The 21,665-nt window shown below is 47.1% G+C and overlaps 2 protein-coding genes across 3 annotated transcripts in view; one reads left to right on the plus strand and one right to left on the minus strand.

Moving 5' to 3' along the window:
• Window positions 1-10,254, plus strand: part of DYNC2LI1 (dynein cytoplasmic 2 light intermediate chain 1) — a 33,957-nt gene extending 23,703 nt beyond the window's left edge. The window contains exon 14 of one of the 2 annotated variants that reach the window (XM_070429121.1): window positions 10,236-10,254. The gene's annotated coding sequence lies outside the window, so the exon portion shown is untranslated. Of the gene's footprint in view, window positions 1-1,638; window positions 3,491-10,235 lie in introns of those variants that run through there. The other variant, XM_070429120.1, reaches the window with a different exon arrangement.
• On the minus strand, window positions 849-21,383 carry ABCG5 (ATP binding cassette subfamily G member 5). Its single transcript, XM_070429118.1, has 13 exons — window positions 21,238-21,383; window positions 20,526-20,647; window positions 17,141-17,277; window positions 16,975-17,073; window positions 14,629-14,761; window positions 12,717-12,856; window positions 11,883-12,012; window positions 11,203-11,416; window positions 10,921-11,126; window positions 9,764-9,902; window positions 8,190-8,375; window positions 5,318-5,430; window positions 849-2,664 (listed from the first exon to the last, which is right to left on the minus strand). Exons 1-13 carry the CDS (start codon window positions 21,381-21,383, stop codon window positions 2,471-2,473), a joined length of 1,959 nt encoding a protein of 652 aa, XP_070285219.1. The 3' UTR covers window positions 849-2,470.
• Window positions 21,384-21,665: the final 282 nt, after the last annotated feature.

Here is a 21,665-nt window from a genome sequence, read left to right on the forward strand (position 1 = left end):
ATATGAAAGAGCATGTAGTAACAGTTATGAATAAGGTTAAGTGCTCACATTAGACACATTCCTCCTCTAAGAGTTCTCAGCTGTGGCTGGTAGGAAACAGAAATTGGGTTCACTTTCACAAGCATCTAATGTTACTCTAATGGTGAGGCACAAAAAGCACCCGTAGTACTTATTTAAAATGCACATTCCTGAGCCCCACACCCAGAAATACAGAGTCAGCGAGTCTGGAATGGGGCTCAGGAAACTGCGTTTTTAATCAGCACCTCCAGTGATTCTGACATATGTTAAGTATAACTTTTTGAAGAACAGGCAGTTTTAAGGAGATGTTGTCAATAAACAGACCAAAACTTGATGACTTGGTAATAACCAAGATTATTTCCAAGGTAGGATAGCTTATAAGAAGCCTCAATCTTGTAGGTCCATGTACCTGCTACCCATGTTCAATTTAGAGTAAGTATAATTGCTGTTACCAATCAGGAAAGTTCTTTAACTCTATGTTCTTCCATTTCCACTGTAAAATATGTTGACCCTACCCTACCATGCACCCAGCATCAAATAAGCACCCCTACTAACCACAAGAACACCAAGGCTGAGGAGTGGCATCTGAGTGCACAGCAAGCTGCCTGATTACTGTCATGAAATAAGACGTCCTAAACTAGCTACAGTACGCGAGGCTCCAGCACTGTGGGGAGCAGGTTTTCAGCATGGCTCCAAGGAACCTCAGCTGAAGGAGCTGACAGGCGCTGGGCCTGGGTGCTGTGGAAAAAGGACTCCCTTTAAATTAACAGTGAACGTGATGCTCTCAGAAACACCACTGACTTGGTGAGAAGAAACAGCTCATTCCACAATAGTAATAGGAGCTTTTATTATATAATTTGATTTTCTTACACATCATGTCCATTTTTGACTTAAGACACAAACTGTCACATCGTGAAAGTCACTATGTTTCTCAGAGATGGTATCGCTAACATTTAATAGCTTGAAGTCACGTGCTATGTCAATTTTCCCAGTGTTTCTGAGCTAGAATGAAATTCATCTGCATATGAATAGAAAATGTTTCCACTTACATTGTGCACCCATATCTTTAGTAAGTTGAAATCAGTGATTTCTAAAGAGGTTCCTGTGGAACTCTCTTTGAACTACTTTAATAGATTATCATCTCCAGAATTGTCTATAATTGATGTGACATATATAATCTGTGAGGCATTATGTAACTATTACACCATAATCATCAGTGTCAAAGACCTTTTATAAAAATTGACAGTACGATTCTGGTAATTCACCAATGTCTCCAGATCCTTAAATACTGTTCTAAGAAATAGAATTTTACTGTGGTTTCCTTAATGAAATGATCTTTCCTACAATAATGTGAGACATTTCAAATGCTATAATTTATCATTCTTTACAAGTTGGGTCATAGTAACTGAACAAGTTCTTGTGCTAAGATATTCTCACTCAGAGTTACCATGGTAACATTGAGACAGTTTTATTTCAGACTTATACATGAATTTCTTGAAGATCAATCAGAAAGATAGTCATTTCGTATATACCATTTATATACAATCTATGTACAACATTCAATCCCTAAAAATATAAAATATAGGTGTTTGTATTCATCAGCATTCTTTCTCTTTACAGTTCCTGAACTCCCAGTGTGTAACCCTATTCTTCTGACTGTAAATGTGTCCGTTGAGCATCTTGTCTACATGGACTTTCAATAATAGCTGCTCCCCAACCTTAAAGATGTCATTTCTCAGTGCAAACACTTTATCTAATAATATTTACTTTTAATTGTATAAGTAAACTAAGTGGAAGTGAAAAATAGCCAGCTAATCTTTAAAAACATTACAAGAGGTGTGCCTGATGTGCTGTGTTCTCAGTTCAGCCATTCCTGCAGTTTTTCATTGTAACCCTCCATAAAATCACTGAGTGCTCTGGACCAGTGGTCTTCATCATCCAGCATCTGTTCACCATCCTCTCGATGTCATCAGGTAACTCAGAACCCTCACGTGGACATGTGCACACAACTATGAGTTTTTAAATAACAATGAAAGCATTCTTACCCAATTCTGCATGATGCTTTGCTTTAACCACTCCCTTTTCTGCTACTTAGTAACTATTCAGGATTCTTTTTACTGAATCCTTTAGCGAACGTAAGCATAATTTTTTAACCAACCTATTTTTCTCTCTAAAGCAAAGAAAACAAATAGTACAGTCTGTATAACTTTAGGAAGTATTATTATCTACATTTTGGACTGGCTTAGTCACAATTTCTAAATACCACATGTCCCTGCAACTTGGAATAGCATTCAAGGCCTCATGGATCCAAGGGCACAAAAGGAGTCTTAATGGTTTAAAAGACTTCAGATGTACTGTCAAGACAGAAACAGGAGGCGTTCTTATTTCAGACATTCAACGCAGCCAGGCACCTCTAGGAGCTTCAGTTCCATTCTCACAGCAACGTGCTTTACTATCTGCTAATGAGATGATCCCGCACTTTAAACACAACTGTTCCTAGGAGGACAAGAGCTGGAATAAACGCATACAGGATCAGGAAGTCTGCTGTGAATCGGGATGTTGCACCCGGGCTGATTCTCTCAATGAATTGGAGTCCTTGATTGAAGGCACACATTGGATTAGCTGTCACAGAACCATTTGAGCTGCCTGCCAGGGAAAAGATCGACATTGTGAGATATGGGCATTTGGTAAATACTTGGTGATTAAGAAGTAATTTCGCGCCCTAGCCGGCTTGGCTCAGTGGATAGAGTGTCGGCCTGCGGACTGAAGGGTCCTAGGTTCGATTCCGGCCAAGGGCACATGCCTGGGTTGCAGGCTCAATCCCCAGTAGGGGGTGTGCAGGAGGCAGCCGATCAATGATTCTCATCAGTGATGTTTCTATCTATCCTCCCTTTCTCCCTGAAATCAATAAAGAAATATTTTCTTTTTAAAAAAAGTAATTTCGTAAGCAAGTATTTACCAAATGCCCACTAAGTGCTTAGCACCCTGCTAAGTGCCCTTCTTCATGAGAGACACAGACATTTGACACAGCCCTGGAATCATTATTAGATGAAGCAATAATGAGTGTTCTGGGCCTTGGCTCCATTTGAAGTTGGAAATTGATTTGTTTCTATTTGGGGAATATATTCATTGCCATAGCACTGGTAAAAATCATAATCACTTAGGATCGCTTAGCACTGAATATCCAAAGATTTCTGCTGTTATCACTTAAAGATATTTAAAACAACTATGACATTCTGCCCTGTTCTTTAGTTGCCTTCAGAGAATGGCCTGGATTTCCAATGGCCAGGAGGACATTGTTAGGCTCCCACTGCCCTCTCATGGGGTGGGGGATGGCCTTTTGCCAAAAATGGCTTTACTCGGCTCTATACTATGGACATTTGGGGAATAAGAAGCCACTGCACTCAGCTTCAACCAGCTCGTAGAAACTGATTCCATCAGAATATGCTAGAGTTTACTTCAGTGCATCAGGTCTGTTATTATCTATCATCTATCTATCTATCAGAGAGCGGGGGGGGGGGGGGGGGGGGAAGGACATCAATTTGTTGAACTTATTCATTCATTCTTTGGTTGATTCTTATGTGTACCCTGACCAAAGATCAAACCCAAAACCTTGGTTTATTGGGACAATGCTCTAACCAACTGAGTTACCCAAGCTTAAACTATTGACCTTTGACAGGTGTCTAACTTGACCACTGCTTATTTCTTTTTAAAAACCAAAGAAAATGTTACTAAGCTTTTATTTCAAAACAAAGTTTTAAGTCTATTATTACAAAACATATCTTTTATTTTAAAAGTGCATTTCCCTCCAGAAATTGCTTCCTCAGAGTGACAGCTACACTAATAAAAGAGAAACATAGTAATTAGCGTACGACCGCTACCCTTCCCATTGGCTAATCAGCATATCCTTATGCAAATTAACTGTCAGCCAAGATGGCGGCCGGCAGCCATGCACTGAAGCGAACAGGGAGGCTTGCTTGCTCCAGTGACTGCGGACTCCAATGTTCCCCGCCTGACTTGCCGGCCTCTCAGCTGCAACTCTAAGAAACATTGTAACAAATATAGAAGCTAAACAAAACTCCAGAAACGGGCTTTCAGTCAGCCGGGCTTCAGCCAGCCGGACCGCAACATTGTATCAAATACAGAAGGAAAAACAAAGGCCAGAAACCTGCTTTCAGCAGCGAGGCCTCAGAGCTAAAGCTGGCCCAGAATAAAAAAAGGAGCGGTTGGGAGCTTCAGTCACCCTCAGCCTGAAAACGGCACTCAGCCCCTCAGCCAGACTGGCCAGGCACCCCAGTGGGGACCCCCACCCTGATCCAGGACACCCTTCAGGGCAAACCAGCCAGCCCCCACCCGTGCACCAGCCCTCTATTCTATATAGTAAAAGGGTAATATGCCTCCTGGCACCGGGATCAGCGGAGCAGCGGGATCAGCGTGACAGGGGGCAGCGACCAAACCCCCTGATCGCCCTGCGGCTCTGTGTGTGACGGGGCGGGGCCACAACCTCCCTATCTGCCCTGCTCTGTTCATGACAGGGGAAGGTGCCCCAACCCCCTGATCAGCCCTGCTCTGTGCCTAATAGGGGGGAGCTCCCCAACCCCCTGATCGCCCTGCGGCTCTGTGTTTGACAGGGTGCGGCGCACCAACCCCCTGATCGGCCCTGCTCTGTGGGTGATAGAAGGTGGTGCCCCAACCCCCCTCCACGGGCCTTGCTCTGTGTGTGACAGGGTAGAGCCATAACCTCCCCATTGGCCCTGTCCTGAGTGTGACAGGGTGCAGCGCCCCAACCCCCTGATCCGCCCTGCTCTGTGTGTGACAGGGGGGAGCTCCTCAACCCCCTGATTGGCCCTGCTCTGTGCATGACAGGGGGGAGCTCCCCAACCCCCTGATCGGCCCTGCTCTGTGCGTGACAGGGGGTGGCGCTGCAACCTCCCCATCGACCCTGCCTTGAGTGTGACAGGGAGCGGTGCCCCAACCCCCCAATCGGCCCTACCCTGAGCGTGACTGAGGGTGGCATCCCAACCTCCTGATCCGCCCTGCTCTGTGCATGACAGGGGGCGGTGCCTCAACTCCCCAATCGGCCCTGCTCTGAGCCTGACCAGGGGCTGCACCTAGGGATTGGGCGTGCCCTCTGCCACCTGGGAGCAGGCCTAAGCCAGCAGGTCGTTATCTCCCAAGGGGTCCCAGACTTCGAGAGGGCACAGGCCGGGCTGGGGGACCCCCCTACCCCCCCAAGTGCACAAATTTTTGTGCACTGGGCCTCTAGTGTATAAATAATATTCCAAAATAAAATACTTACCACAAGTGAAATTCCGTCCATAGAATTCATTGACTACAAGAATCTCAGAGCAGTATTTTTGGAATGTAAAATAAGTGAAGATTTTAAAAGGAATGGGCATTTCTTCTATGTTCCTTAAGAAAAAAAGAGAGAGAGATGAAATTCAGTAGGCTCTGGGAATAGTCCGACCAAATGAAAGACAGGCAACCCTTGTTTTATGTTTGCCAACACAAATACAGTTTTTCATCTCTCATTATAAAAATGATGCTTACTATAAAAATGTCAGACAATACTGAGAAGTATAAAGAAATACTACTGCCCAGAAATAACTACTGTTCACATTTTGGTGATACATGTGATGTGTGTATGTGCATTTATAAGATTTTACATAAATGGAATCATGCCCTTTCCTAACCTGCTGTGTTTCAACAGAACACATATCTCAGACAGCCTTCTGAGAACTTGTCAATCACAGCTTGGTGATTGATTATAGTAGAAACCTTCATTTAACAATCAACCCCCTGATGATGGATTGGTGTTTAATATTTTTGGTAAGCACCACTGATATAAATATGAAAGGAAAAGCATACCTAGTGTGTATCACATTAGAAGAGGGTTTCTGTGGTTAAACATATTTGAGGGTGCTAGTGTGTGAAGAACTAAATGACCATATAAGTTGAAAAGATGGAGAGAGCAAGCAGGGAGAGTAGTCATCCATTTGTTCACACAATTCAAATATATTTTGCAAACCTAACTGGGCTGTTCACTGAGAAGAACTATGATGGTGAATGAAACACAGATGCTGCCCTCAAGGGTTAACAATCTATTAAAAGGAGACTGCAACACGAGTCTCAGAGAGAAAACAAAGGGAGAGCTTATCTAGGCAAGGGAATGATGGGCAGGCTTCGTGCAGGTGGCAAAGGAGACCAATGGGATAGTGAACGGCATAGGAAGAGAACCAGGCTGGCATAGAAGCTCTGGAGCACTTTCAAGAGAGAGGAACCACAGATCTAAATTTATTGATATGGCACTGTCCACATTATATTGTTAAATGGGGAAAAAGCATGCATACTTTATCCCTTCACAATAGTATGTATGATCTCATTTTTATTAAAAATTACATAAATGTCTAGCAAGATACACAACAAAAATTAACTCCGGATTGTGATACTTTAGGTGACTTTTACTATTTTCCTTACAATCTTCGGTATGGTGGGCATCCCCCGCCCCTGAGAACTTGCATGATTTTGTAAGCGAGAACAACAGGGAAGGTATTTCCAATTGTGTTTAAAGGAGAAGGCAGCCAAAAGCTCAAATGTTGCCGGCACTCAGCCAGGAAAGATGATGACTTGAGGGAAAAATATAAACGTAAGGACTAGGAGGTTGATGTGGTTTTCCAGAGCAGAGAGAATTTCAAGATGGGAGTGGGACCCAGGTGAAGTGTTGGGATGCTGAGATTTTGCCAAGAACCTAAGAGCATTTGTGAATGTTGGCCACTGCCTCTCTTTTAAGAACAATTAATGCCCTTTTCCTACAAACCAAATACATGAAATACTGCCAGACTGATTGGAACCCGTAATGATGGAAATATGAAACAGGAGTTGCTGTCCAAGGTTGGGTCTATACTTTGCTGGCTTAATTCTGTGCCCTTGGGGTGATTTGATTTGTGCATTTTTGATAGATGCTAGGGATCAACCTAAGCACCATAGACAAATACAAGGCAACAGCATTGTTATTTAACAAAAACCTCCGTGACTGATCTAATCCCCAGCTCATTTCGCTTTATCATACCTCACCTTTGTATAACTCACTACAGTTTATGGAGTGTTTTCATATTGATTGTCATTTGCTTCTCATGATCCACTTTATAAATGAGCAAAGTGACTTGCCCATGGCCATGGGCAGCGAAGTGGTGGAGGAAGTCTCTGACTCCAGGGCCAGTCCTCTCTCAGGGAGCCACAGAGGTGTAAGGAGCTGAGCTAGGTCTGAGGTTAGTTTTCTCCCTGAACGTGGATTGCTCTGAGAGTTAAATAATTAAACATACAAATACAATGCAGCTTTTTTGTTTATTTGCTTTTTAGGTCAAAAAGCAGCGTCTTCATATTTCCTCAGAGACCCGTATTTACTTACTAGATCCACTCATGTCACTTGCCTGGGATCATTTTTAACCTTCTAAGCTTTTCCATTATTCCTGCTGCTTACTACTTTTGCATGTATTTATTTTTTATTTAGACTATTTTTATATTATCCTAATTATATCTTTTTAATATAAAAATATTTCATTAATATTGTATATGCTACTTTTCTTTCTTTCTTTTTTTATTTATATTTATTTTTTTCTTGGTTATAAAATGATGCCTGTCTGGTATGGAAAATTCAAAAAATATAGGAAAGAAATAAAAATGTCACCCAGAGCTAATTACTGTTAACTTTTGTCGTGTGTCCTAGTTCTGATGCTTTCTTGCAGTCTGTGATCCCATAGGCTCTTTTCTTACCTGCCTCTTCTTACTTCCTAAAAGAAAGTGAGGGCTGAGAACTGGAATAGAGACTCACCAATGCAGAAGCAGAAATGAACTAAATGCACACTATTTAGCTTGTAACATAGGCTGTGGGTTTTTCTGGATTGTTTTTCTTCCTGTTATTATAATGGCTTATTATATGTGAATCATATTGATAATGTGCCTGAATTGTCAGTTCTTGATTCTCAGTGTGAAGACATCTTATTGAACAAATACTGAACAGTTTAAGGTCTACGCAATAATGATTATACATACCCCAGTCTATAAGGTGATACGTTTAACTGGTGTCACATAGCTCTTCTCTGGAATGTCTTAATAATCGATCACTATCAGGTGATCATTAACAACAAGTCATACAATCTAAATCCTTTTACCTCACGAATCCGGACCCCACCAGCACCCCAGCAATGCAGAGCAGAGCCACTATGCTGTTGACCACATTTGGGTTTTGGACCATTCCAAGTAGCACGAGAGTTAGAAATTCGCCGATTAAGTGGGGGGCCAGGAGAGCAGCAGAGAAATATCCAAATCTGGCAACCTCGGGGTACAAGCCCAGAGTCCTAAAAACACACAAGGTCTTTAGTTTCTCTCCAAGGGTTATCATTTAAGAAAAATACCATGCTTGCCTTCTATGAATGAGTTCGTGGTGGTTAGTGGTAGAGAAGAGTTTGCAGGGCAAATCAAACTCCCCTTTGAAAGGCCTTTTGGGAACAGAGCCAACATTGAGAGCATTTATTATTGCCATTTGTCTCTGTTGGCTCCAGCTCAATGAGAACCTCTTCCCTTTCACGGCTCCTTCAGCTCTCAGAGGAAGAGTCACAGCCAACTACAAGGAGTAGGGGTACTGGACTCTCCTGACTTCTCCACAAATAACCACGTTCTGCCTTGCTAGCACCCCTCCTACCCAAGCTAGCCGCCTACCCTAATGCTGGGGCTCACCCAACACCCCCCCCCCACGCCCCATTATTAAATCGACTGCAGCCCCTTAGCCTGGCATTCAGCACCTCCCCTACTGGGCTGTACGGCCAGCAGTCAGATTTTCCATGACTTCTCCCAACCCTGCATTCCCCACAGTGCAACTGAAATTTCTCTGTGTTTTTGCTTCTGAACCTACACCCCTGCTACTCCTTCCCCTGTTAGACCCTTGTTCCTGATTCCATCTGTTGAAATGCTGCTGTCTCTCAAATTCGCCTCCATAAAACCTCCAAGAGCCCCTCCCCCCACCCAACCAAGTAGACTCTTGGTCTCATCTGTAATTAACTTGGGATGATGGAAGTGAGATGGGGAAGGCCCCTGTATCTACAAACAAGGATAATTATATCACCTTTATAGAATGGTTGTAAGGATTACATGAAATAATATATTTAAAGCTAGTGCTCGATATGTTAGCTGCTATTATTATTATTATTATTATTATTATACTAGAGGCCTGGTGCATGAAATTCATGCACGGGTAGGGTCCCTAGGCCTGGCTGGCAATCAGGGCCTTCTGGCTGCCGGCTGGGGCCTCCCTTTCCTGGCTGCCAGCCGCCAGCCAGGGCCTTCCTTCGTTCCGCGCGGCCCCCTGGTGGTCAGCGCACGTCATAGCGAGCGATAGAACTCGGTCTCACAGTCGAACTTGCTTGTAAAACTAATCTTAAACTTTCTTGAATTAAACTTATTTGAAGATTTGCTTATGTCCATACCCCATTATTTGAAACACGTTAGGGCCAGATGTGTTGTGGTACGTGGCAATTTACAGATTTCAGGAAGGTTTTACACTGTATAGTCCACACTTGCTGCAGTGGGATCTGGGACTCCACCGGTCATCAAGCACGTTAATATTCCTACTAAACAGCAGTGCCGATGGGAAAGTACAAAGAAACTCAGGGTTCTCTACCCTGGAGCTCCCCCTCTCTGGGTCCCACTGGCTGGCTGGACCCACAGGAGGTCGGCGCACACCCCTTACCAGTAGCTCACGCTGCTGAAGATCACGGTGGCAATGACGCTGAAGGGGAGGACGTGCAGCACATAGGCCAGCAGCATCTGCCACTTCTGGTACAGGCCGTCCTGGCTCTCCTGATCACTGACCGCTCGCAGCACAGGAACTGGGCACGGAAGGCAGGTTGCAGAACAGTCAGTCACCACACAGCTGAGGGAGGGCGGGCTAGCCCAAGCTGCACTTGAGGTCTGCTGGAGCTGGACAGTGAGGACCAGCTGGGCTCTCAAGTCAGCGAAAGAGGGGAGCTGCCATCTTGGGAGTTATGATTAACTCCACCCTAGAAATCTACACTCTCTCTGAATTACAGTGCGGTTGCAAATTTGTCATAATGTATTTCCTTCTCCCTAATGTGGGGGAAGGGGTGTCACCAATTCAAGAACACGACTGCAAAAGGGGCACAAATGAGTGATGCGAGCCACTCTGTCCTCTCTTTGTGCAGGACCTTGGCACAGAGCATCATGCAACTAAGTATTGCTTCCAAATTCCCACTGACTTTGAAAATTAGGTCCTAAAATGGACTTCAAGAAGAAGGTAGCCGAAACCGGTTTGGCTCAGTGGATAGAGCGTCGGCCTGCGGACTGAAGGGTCCCGGGTTCGATTCCGGTCAAGGGCATGTACCTGGGTTGCGGGCATATCCCCAGTGGGAGATGTGCAGGAGGCAGCTGATCGATGTTTCTCTCTCATCGATGTTTCTAACTCTCTATCTCTCTCCCTTCCTCTCTGTGAAAAATTAATAAAATATATTTTAAAAAAAAAAAAAAAAGAAGAAGAAGAAGAAGGTAACAGCACAAAGTTGGCCAGGTACCTGGGCCCCCTGGACTGCACATCCTAATGGCCAAGATAGGACACCAGGGATAACCTTTCCAAACCCTGCCCATCAGTACCTCATACTTTGTTTCCCTGGATCCTCAGGGACCCTCAGACATGCACTTGGTTGAATACACTAAGGGTGAGTAGCTCAGTAGTTGCTTTTCCCCAGAGAGAGAATCTGGTATTTCCCCAGAGAAACACCCTGATAATGGTGGAGTCTTGCAAAGTGACAGCGGGAGATGGGAGATATTCAGGGAAAGAGGAGCTCCCCCCTCCCCCAGCTCCAGGGCGCACCTCCTGGGCATGGCACTTACACAGAGTCACTGCGTTGAGCATGCCTGTGTATGGCATGGCACCCACAAACTGGTACAGGAGACCCACGCGGTCCTGGAAAGCACCTTTGAGCACATCGTTCTGGACCCGTACAAGGAAGAAAATGACGAATAAACCCATGATCAGATTCTGAACCAGACGCATAACCACTGCCAGCTTATTTCTCATTAAGTTTCTCGTCACTCTCCTGAAAGACAACCCCGTTTTAATTCCTGTTCTTTTGTTGGTGGATAGAAGCACCTAAAATGAGGTGAGTCTCTTACCTCAAAAGAACACACAGTTTAGAAAGAGTTCCCGGGGAGTCTCTGGTTTTGAAAGGAACCATTGGTAATGTTCTCAGGTGTTTTGTTCTTTCGATATTCTCCAAGGTTTTGTGATAAATTGCGGATTCTCTGTAGGCAGATCCAATCGATTGGACTCTCTTGTAGGTTTCCATTTCCCGTTCCTTGCTTTGGGTATCCACTGATGTCAGGTCCACTAAAATATTTTCCCAAAAGAAATAACCCATCTGTTTTTAAATGCACGTATTTACACAATGGCTAATAATCTAGGTTTCATCATTTGTCTAGGAATACTAGCTGTACTACTTCATCCCGCCAGAATAACACCTGTTTTTAATACCCATCTTTAAAATCAGAATGTGTTAAAACTACCACCAGGGCCATAAGGACCCCACGGGGACTGTATGGGAGAATTCAGAAGCTCAGTTCATTTTTCTCTGACCAAGAAGGCATGCCCCAATTTAAAAGAGATTCCCCCATTTCATTCTGATAGGTTATGGCCAGTTCACTGACCCAGCCAAATTAATTTCTTGAGGATTAAAAACACCAAAACAAATGCAAAAATAAAATCCAGCAGTGCTGGTGTCATCCAGGCAGAAATCTGAGATGATAAAGTCATTTCTCATTGGGGGGGGGGGGAGAGCTGTGATTGAAAAACTTACTATAGAAATCAAAAGGGTTTGAATGTTCGGGACAAGGGTAGCCACAGCCACTGAAGAACTCAAGCATTTCCACCGGTGTCCCGCAGAAAACCAGCTCTCCGAAGCTCAGAATGGCGATTCTGTCAAAGAGCTGATTGGACAACAGACGGTATTCATGTGTAATCAAGTCAGCACACCCTTATGAGAAAAGCTGCAAGCAGTCCGTCCTTCGATGACCTCAGCCATGCATCAGTATTCTTACTGCATCCCAGGGAGACACGCAAAATGCACCCCCTGTTCTTCTGGGCATGGGTGCCCCTGAGCATCCAGCCTGTGCCCAGCATCACGTCTGGGCCTGATCAATGGATCTGGGTTTGAGTCTCAGTCGAGCCCCTGAGTGAGTCACCTTGGACAAAATTTTTTTTTTAATCTTAGATCCTCATCTATAAAAGCCAAATAATAGATCCCTAAAAGGGTCCCTGGAGGATAAATTGAAATTTTTGGAAAAAAACTGTGATTTGGTAGGAAAAACAAACAGTCTTTGAAGCCAACTGGACTTCCAATTCCAGTTTCTTATTAACTGTGTGCCCGTGGCTCAATGTTGTATCATTTCTAAGTCTCACTCTTCTCTGTAAGGTGGAAAGACTGACATGCACCTCACGGTTGTGTGGATTAAATGAGCAGGTGCTGAAGGAAGTGAGCTTCCCTCCTTTGCCCTTCCCGTATCAGGAGCTACTGGCTCCAGCTGCTCTGGTTGGCGGGTACTAACTAACCTCTACCCCGTGCTCCTCAGCACAACACACACATGCACCGCCTTGGACGAGCTGAGCAGGAACAAGAGACGTGCCCCTTCACCTGGAAGAGCTCGGAGCGGGGCTGGTGGATGGTGAGGATCACAATGCGGTCCCTGCGGGCCAGCTCTGCCAGGAGGACGACAATCTGGTTTGCAGTCATGCAGTCTAGGCCTGTCGTGGGCTCATCAAACAGCATGATCGCTGCCGGCAAAGAAGGGGCAGACGTCAGAGTCACTCAGCATTTTGAACCGTTCCAGCTGTTTCACCCCATCCTATCAGTGCACGGTGAGAAGCACCTGCATGCAAGCTGCCTTTCAGCCCGAGCCTGGGAGAAAGGACCCGGCCTAGGAGGCCCTAACTCCCAGCTCCCGAGCACACTTCAGGCGTAATCCTGAGGGAGCAGGGCAGCAGCCAGACCAAGCCTCACTTTCACATGGTTCTATGGACCATTGGGCCCCATCCGGGAGACCTGAGAGGACAGGGCTGGCAGCCTGGCACCATGTGGTTTTAAAAGGCTGCTTAAAAACATAACTGCATTTCATGCCTAGCACTTTTCAACACTAATAAGGTCTTTGCACTGCAAAAAACCTCGAACCCATAAAACTAGGTTTGAAGTGAGTGTTTCGCTTTTTTTGTTTGTTTGTTAATCCTTACCCAAGGATATTTTTCCATTGATTTTTAGGGAGAGTGGAAAAGAGAGGGAAAGACAGAGAGAAACATGGATGTGAGAGAAACACATCGATTGGTTGCCTCCTGCCCGGGCCGGGACGGGGAGGAGCCTGTAACCTGGGTACATGCCCTTGACCGGAATTGAACCCGGGACTCCTCAGTCCGCAGGCCGATGCTCCATCCATTGAGCCAAACCGGCCAGGGCGTGTTTGGCTTTTTTAGAGGATTGAACTGTCACTTATTTCTAACCCAAAAGTGGCAAGGGCTCTTAAGAGCATCTTTCTTCTTTGCCTTCAGTGACCTGGCACTATCGGGAGGGCAGGCAGTCGTGGTCTCCCCCAGTGAGAAAAAGTATCGAGAGGCACCATGTCCTTTTCCAGGCTTCTGTAGAGGCGCAGTCTCCCAGGTGATGGGGAGAGTGACCAAACCAGGCAGGGGGGCCAGGTGACAAGCTACCCATCTTGATAGCCCTTCCCCCAACACAATCACTTTTAAGTGTATCCCTCCACATCCTGCTTTAATTCCTGCCATTTCATAAATACTTCCAGTCACACCAAAGCTCATGGCTTACCCAGCAGACACAGTGGTACTGCTCCTGGAGGAAGTGCGGGTGCACAGGACAGGATCCCTGAACATCAAAACACAAGTGAGGCCCTATCCAGTGGTCGGCAAACTGTGGCTTGCGAGCCACATGCGGCTCTTTGGCCCCTTGAGTGTGGCTCTTCCACAAAATACCGACTTCTGTGCATGGGCCACGAAGTTTCAATTGCACTGTATGCGCGCCCGCTCATGATATTTTGTGGAAGAGCCACACTCAAGGGGCCAAAGAGCCACATGTGGCTCGTGAGCCGAAGTTTGCTGACCACTGCCCTAACCAGTTTGGCTCAGTGGATAGAGCGTCGACCTGTGGACTGAAGGGTCCCAGGTTCGATTCCGGTCAAGGGCATGTAGCTTGGTTGTGGGCACATCCCCAGTGGAGGGTGTGCAAGAGGCAGCTGATGGATGTTTCTCTCTTATCGATGTTTATAACTCTCTATCCCTCTCCCTTTCTCTCTGTAAAAAATCAATAAAATAAAAAATAAAACACAAGTGAGTGCTTCTGAGTCCAAGAGCTGTTTGGAACTTGGATGAGGAAAGAGTATCAGGAACTACATAGGACTTTCAAGAAAACTGGGTCTTTGGTTTGAAAAACCTGTGCAAACCCCTTTGCAAATAGAGACTGTGGAGAAAGGGCCTCATATGAAGAAAGGGCCTGACGTGGAAGACACACGGGAGCAGCTCGTGGCAGTTCGGGTCCCACTTACTGGGATCCTGGAGGAGCTGGGCTGCGATGGAGACCCGCCGCCGCTCGCCAGTGGAGATTCCCCCGAAGTTGTAGTTGCCGATCAGTTGGTCGGCCACGTGGCTCAGACTCAGCTCGGCCATGACGGCCTCCACCTGTGGGGGACAGAGCCCAGGAAGGCTGGTCACTGCGGGGCGGCTGTTCCCACTCTCAGCCAGAGGGTGGCGCACGAGAGGCCACACGCTTCCCTGAGTGCTCCGGCCACTTTCAGCCTCACCACTGGGGGAGAGCACGCCCATCACAGTAAAATCCAACCTGGTTCTAATCACAACATAATACATGCGGCTGATTAAAATAAACAAGAGGAATTGTCTTTTAAAAAGTCCTTAGAGCAACAACAACGGCTTCCCTTTGCTCCCGAGAAATTCCCCAGGAAACGGTGGAGATGTCACTGGACGCCTGCTTTGGGATGCTGCAGGCAGTCCAACCCACACAGAAAAGTCCCCCAAAGGCATAATCACAGCACAGCTTGTTCTTTTAATGTTTGGTTTTCAAAACTTTATTAGGTTTTTAAAATCCTATTTGGTCTGAAATAAACCTGATTTCCCTTATGTAACCCAAATAAGACCTGTGGTCCCCTGTGGTCCAATCTCAGCGTGGTTTTGCATCAAAGAACTATAATCCAGCTATCGAAAGTAATTAAAAGTAATGCCAATCTTTCCTTGAATCTCTGTAAGGACTTAAAAGAGGACTCAGCTTATAACCCACAGCCACACTTCTTAACATGTCTTCTCCCCCAGTTCTCCTCAGTCTACTTATCTTATACCCTGCAGCTCCCTGAAACCTCCTTACTCCGCATTCTCAACTCCCCACAACTAAAAAGATTCCTTACTGACTCTCTAATCACAAGGTGGTTGTTTTTTCCTCTCTCTCCTTTCTCCCTGAGCATAGCCCCTCCCCACAGACCCTCCAAAGATCTCCAGCTCTGGCTCTCCCCGTACTTCTCTGTAGAGACCCTGGGCAAAGCAGAAAGAATGAACTAAGAACAGCGATTTATATGGTAGTGAGCTTTGTTCCCATTCACCTCTAATGAAAAAAGAGAGCACTGCATTAAAAAAACAAACAAACGAACTAGATTGTAATAAAAGGGGTGAGTTATGGAACAGTGTTCCCAGAGGACACAGGGGTGGAATCAACAGCATAGATGGAGCTTTGACCAAAAGAAGGAACAATCTAAACAGATACAAAGCAGTAGAGGGAGGTTAAACATGCATAAATAAACCAGCATGTTCTGTTTTTTCAGACTGTTTTTAAAATTCCGTGTGTATGGCACACTCACCCTGTGGAGAGCGGTTACCGTGTTTTGACAGGTTCAAGCCTCGGACTGATGAGAGGGCACAGTCCTCTCACGGCCACGTGTAAGTCCACGTGTGATGGAGAGCTAGCGACAGCACCACGGACTACAAGCCGTGTCTTAATTTTATAGCCAGATTCCACGAGGCAAAGTAAGGACGTGGTCAAGATGTTTACAATATTCTGTGGGTTTTGATCCTACTCAATTACATGCACCTGAACTCTATCAAGCCCACATCACTCAGGCACGTGTGGGTTATAAGCTGAGTCCTCTTTTAAGTCCTTACAGAGATTCAAGGAAAGATTGACATTACTTTTAATTACTTTCGATAGCTGGATTATAGTTCTTTGATGCAAAACCACGCTGAGATTGGCTCTGCCCTCCAAGCACAATTATAGCCAACAGCTGTAGTTGTAAGCTTGAACCTATGGTCCGAACACGTGGCCCCACGTGCCTGAGTGATGTGGGCTTGATAGAGTTCAGGTGCATGTAATTGAGTAGGATCAAAACCCACAGAATATTGTAAACATCTTGAGCACGTCCTTACTTTGCCTCGTGGAATCTGGCTATAAAATAAAGACACGGCTTGTAGTCCGTGGTGCTGTCGCTAGCTCTCCATCAGAATGGACAGCATCCCACTTAGACCCAGCTTTTATTCTCTTGTCTGTCTTTTCTAAATCCTTAACTGCCCCCTCCCAGGTTCACCCTTGGCCGTGCTGGTGTGGCACATAAGGCGCCCAATGTGGGGCTGAGTATGCCATGGCCTTGCCACATCACCCCACACCTCAATTAGGTCCAGTCACATTTCAAGTGCTCAAAGCCACGTGGGACCAGCGGCTGCCACACTGGGCAGTGCAGGTCTAGACTCAAAAAAGGCTGTGGGAAGAGGGGGGAATGGAGGGAAGAGTGGGTACGAAGCCAGTGGGGGTGAGCCCCTGGGTGCCCCTGCTGGGGGGCCTGGGAAGCCCTGGCCCCAAGCCCCGGCTGCTGGGCAGGCGGACAGGCGGCACCCACCTTCTTCTGGATGAAGGCCCGGGAGGCCCCACGGATGGCCAGCAGCGCCGTGTAGCCCAGCGTCTCGCGCACCGTGAGGCTGCTCAGCAGAGTGTCGCTCTGTGGGAGAGGAGGCATCAGTGTGGCCCCCGACCACGTTGCCCGGGCCGGGCGGGGACGCGCTCACCTGCAGGACGTAGGAGAAGCAGTCCTGGAACTGGTCCCTGCGCAGCGCCTGGCCGTTCACGCACACCTCCCCGAGCAAGGTCCCCTGGCGCCGCAGCCTCCCGGACATGGCGTCCAGCAGTGTGGTTTTCCCGGAGCCTGGGGGCGAGCAGAGAAGGCCCTGGAGGAAGCCCGCCACGGGGCACCCAGGAGCTTCCGAGAGCCTCGGGGGTGAGCCTCCTAAGGCAAACTCTGGTGATACGAAAGAGCCTTTCCTGCTTGTCGCCTAAAGTCACAGGAGGCACAGCCATTTCCCTCATCCTGGTCTGCGCCTGTTTATCTGCTTTTAAAGCCGGTTCCCACTGAAAAGGACAATATACGTTCAAAATAAAAGGAAAGCCAGGATTTTGGGAAACATTTGGTCCTAAGACATCTGAATTTCTTTTTGAGGCCCCCCCTGGGGCCGTCAGGTGGTTCCTAAAAGTAGGGGACACTGTCTGGAACCCCGCTAATCAAGTGTGTCCTGGGGACCAGCAACATCAGCAAGGCCTGAGCCAGGGGTGGGCAAACTTTTTGACTCGAGGGCCACAATGGGTTCTTAAACTGGACCGGAGGGCCGGAACAAAAGCATGGATGGAGTGTTTGTGTGAACTAATATAAATTCAAAGTAAACATCATTACATAAAAGGGTACGGTCTTTTTTTTTTTTTTTTTTTTAGTTTTATTCATTTCAAATGGGCCGGATCTGGCCCACGCGCGGTTGTAGTTTGCCCACCGCTGGCCTGAGCACTTGTTAGCCGGGCAGACTCTCAGGCCCCGCCCACAGCCGCTGAATCAGATGCTGCTTTTTAACAAGCTCCCTGGGTAAATCCCAGGCATATTAGCGTTTGAAAAGCACTAGTTTAGCGAGCCCTCCCGTGAAACGACGTTGGCCTCAGCGGGGTATAAACAGCCTTGGGCCTACCCCAGCAGGCTGTTGCTCAGAACTTCCCCGTGGAGAGCTGGAGTGGATAAGCTGCCTGGACGGGATGGCTTGTGCAACCCTAAAGAGAAGATCTTTTGTTCAAATATTTGTAAGGAAACTGCTTGTTGCTTTGGGGGGATGCGAAGATAAAGAAGCCACACCCCCTCCCTGGCCGGTTTGGCTCAGTGGATAGAGCGTGGGCCTGCGGACTGAAGGGTCCCAGGTTCGATTCCGGGCAAGGGCATGTACCTTGGTTGCGGGCACATCCCCAGTGGGAGGTGTGTAGGAGGCAGCTGATTGATGTTTCTAACTCTCTATCCCTCTCCCTTTCTCTCTGTAAAAAATCAGTAAAATATGTTAAAAAAAAAAAAAAGAAGCCACACTCCCATAGAGTCATCCTCTTTTCTACCCCAGGACTGACCAAGCTCAGAATTAGTCCCAACCTGTTTGGGTAGACGTCAATGTGGAGAGAGAGGACAGTGATTGCCAAGAAACAAAGGTGACTTAATAGGGACTGTCTTTCAAGATGTGCCCTGAAATGTCCCAGTCACCTTATTGGACCTTGTATGTGGATCTCTAGCTGGAAGCCTCCCTGGCCTTACAGTTCTGGGGCCCAATCTCAGTTCTGACAGAAGCTCTGAGTATCCAGGAGCCTGGATGCCAGTCCCATCACTGCATCAAAACTGGCCTCCCTACAGTCGGTCATCAAGGCGACTTCCTTGTGCCAAACACAAGGGCATTTTCCCGTATGTTGCACAATACTGTGAACACAGGATGTCCCCAAAAATGTAAACACACTGTAACAGCTGATAGCTCAATTTTCAAAATTAAGTGTATTTTAATAAACACTGCCTTTATAGTTATTCAAAGTGTGTGTATACATTTTTGGGGGACACCCTAGATATTTGATCCACTGAACTGTGCACTTAAAAATGATTAAGATGTGAAATTTTCTGTTATGTGTGTTTTATTATAATAAAAAAGGGAAAAAGAATCCAAAAAAGGTTAATGCCATACGGGGCAATAAAACCATGACCTTTGGGGTTATCTTGTCTAAAAGGACAGAAATCCTTTGTAACTAGTCTGCTGCGAGGGAACAGGCAGCACAGAATCTACGTCCTAATCGATAGCAAATAATGAGTGAAATACAGTTACCTTTCCCTGGAGTGTTGGGTGACCCTAGGCCAGTGGTCAGCAAACTGCGGCCCCTTGAGTGTGGCTCTTTCACAAAATGCCATGTGCGGGCGCGCACGTACAGTGTGATTGAAACTTCGTGGCCACACTCAAGGGGCCAAAGAGCTGCATGTGGCTCGTGAGCCGCAGTTTGTCAACCACTGCCCTAGGCAAACTTGTACTTGACCATTCTTATAAGTACCGCGCGCTAACCGATTGCGCCACTGGAGCCCCAAACTTGACCATTCTTTAGTGAGACTTTGAACACCTAAGCCATCTTGTGCCTCACTAATAAAGATTTGATAAATAATGCTGCTGTAGATAAAACACCAATGAAATAATGTCATTTTATGAAACACTAAGAGTAATGCATAACATTGGTTCATTTGCTTATTTATTGATTCAACAAGTATTTATTAAGCACTTACTATGTGCCCAGCCCTGTTCTAGTTGTTGAAGATAGAGCAGGAAGAGAGGGAGAGACCTCCCACTCCTGTGGAACTCGCATCTACTGCGAATCCATGTTCAGCATAAAAAGATGGGCACTGTTGTAGAACCACGATTAGGGATCATCAGAAACCAGCCCATGAGCCCCAGACCCAGAACCCCACCCATGTCCTCCTGAGATGTGCATGAAGCATAATATTGGCCTGAGGGACACGCCTCTGAGAAGGTGGGTTCAATTCCTGGCTGTGTGCTACATGCCGCCCGTTTTTATCCTACACAAGGAAGGCAACGAGTAACAAATTATTATAGAAACAACAGCTTTTGTTCTTTTTAAAGAAGTATGTTATAATTATTAAAAGAAAATTTAGCACAGCTAGTGTGGCTCAGTGGTTGAGCATCAACCTATGAACCAGGAGGCCATGGTTCGATTCCCGGTCAGGGCATATGCCCAGGTTGCAGGCTCAATCCCCGGGGGGTGGGGGTAAGGGGGCATGCAGGACGCAGCCGATCAATAATTCTCTCTCATCATTGATGTTTCTATCTCTCTCTCCCTCTACCTTCCTCTCTGAGATCAATAAAAATACATTTAAAAAAAGAAATATGAATTAACCTACATGTTAGGCAGGACTTTTTCAAGGATCTTTCTAAATGTCTCACAATAGTACCAGGTTGCTTGCATTCACAGTCAGACATGTCATTAGATTTCATTCCAATACCAAACTTATTAGGAACGCTGCTACAACTTAAACCTGTTTCCTCAATGTGGGGTTCAAGTCAAGCCACGCAGCCTTTTCTGAATCCTCAGCGAGAGTTTAGAGCTTACCTGAGCTCCCCAAGATGCACATGATCTGCCCGCTCTCCACGTACAAGGAGACATCTTTGAGGATCTGCCTGTTCCACCGCTGCCGACGAGATGCGATGTCCCACCAGGGCCCGACGCGGTAGCTTTAAAGGAAATCCCACGAGGGAAAAGCAGAGTGGGGTCTTAGAAGGGGCCACACTTTGTCCCCCAGCACTGATGCCAGTTATGTCTGGACACGTCGCTAAGCGTGCTTCAGCCTCAGTGTCCTCCTCTGCGGACCCTGGCAAGTAGCGGCCGAGGGTCACCTCTGGAAAGCACCCGCCGGCCGCTGCTCCTCACTCCAGCTCTCTGGCCGGCTGGGAGGTGGCAAGCAGGACGCTGCTTATCCCTTCGGTTGACCCTGCATTTTCTCACCAGTCTTCATTGCACCTCCTGTTGCAAGCACCCCAATCCCCAAGCCCTCTCCGTCCACATCAAACAGATCGTACACGAGGGGGACACATGGCAAGGGGCACAGGGGCACGAGGCCGGGCACAGCTGCCGTGTTCGGCGTAGCTGCCAGGTCCTCTGTGGCAGGAGGAGGGGCCGTGCACCCTTGTTCCTCCGTTGTCACTGGCAGCTCCTCCCTCCCTTCTCTCCACCTCGATCCACTGAAGAGGGAGCCAAAGCCTCCAAACATGCCCCCCATCAGTGAGAAGCCAGCACAGGGGTGAGTAGGCCGTCGCCCGCTTACCTGACGCTGTAGGAGGCGTGGAAGACGCCCAGGCTGTGCCGAGGCTCTGATGCAGCTGCAGGAACCACCTCCGAGGAGCCCCGGGGGCCTTTGCTTAGCTGGAGTCCTGAGGGCCCCACGGGGCTCAAGGATGGGAGTTCACTCATGGTCAACAGGCAGCACAGACAGGAGGGCTTTCTGGTGCCTGACCTCCAGGAGTGGCCTGGGCAGAGGAGCCAGCAGCTGACGGCCCGCCGGCTCCTCACCTGGCCCCGGAGTCCCTCGCTGGGCCTGCCCCGCGGCGGGAAGGGGCTTGGCCACAGATGGCATTATCTGATGTACCTTTAGCCAGAGTCGTGTGTTATCTTGGCAGTGGGCAGAGCACACATGCTGGGTGTGTGGGAAGGTTGGCCAGAGAGGAATGCTGGGAGACAGACAGTGGCTCATCA

The sequence above is a fragment of the Myotis yumanensis genome, unplaced genomic scaffold (assembly GCF_028538775.1).
Source record: "Myotis yumanensis isolate MYYU_CA2020_CCGP unplaced genomic scaffold, mMyoYum1.0.hap1 SCAF_11, whole genome shotgun sequence".
Taxonomy (NCBI): domain Eukaryota; kingdom Metazoa; phylum Chordata; class Mammalia; order Chiroptera; family Vespertilionidae; genus Myotis; species Myotis yumanensis.

Coding starts and splice junctions, on each gene's coding strand:
- ABCG5 (XM_070429118.1), bottom strand. CDS start 21,383: ATGAGTGAACTCCCATCCTTGAGCCCCGTGGGGCCCTCAGGACTCCAG. Junction 17,278..20,525: donor GTGCATCTTGGGGAGCTCAG/GTAAGCTCTAAA, acceptor GCTCGCCCCCAG/GCTCCGGGAAAACCACACTG. Junction 17,074..17,140: donor GCTTCTCCTACGTCCTGCAG/GTGAGCGCGTCC, acceptor CCTCTCCCACAG/AGCGACACTCTGCTGAGCAG.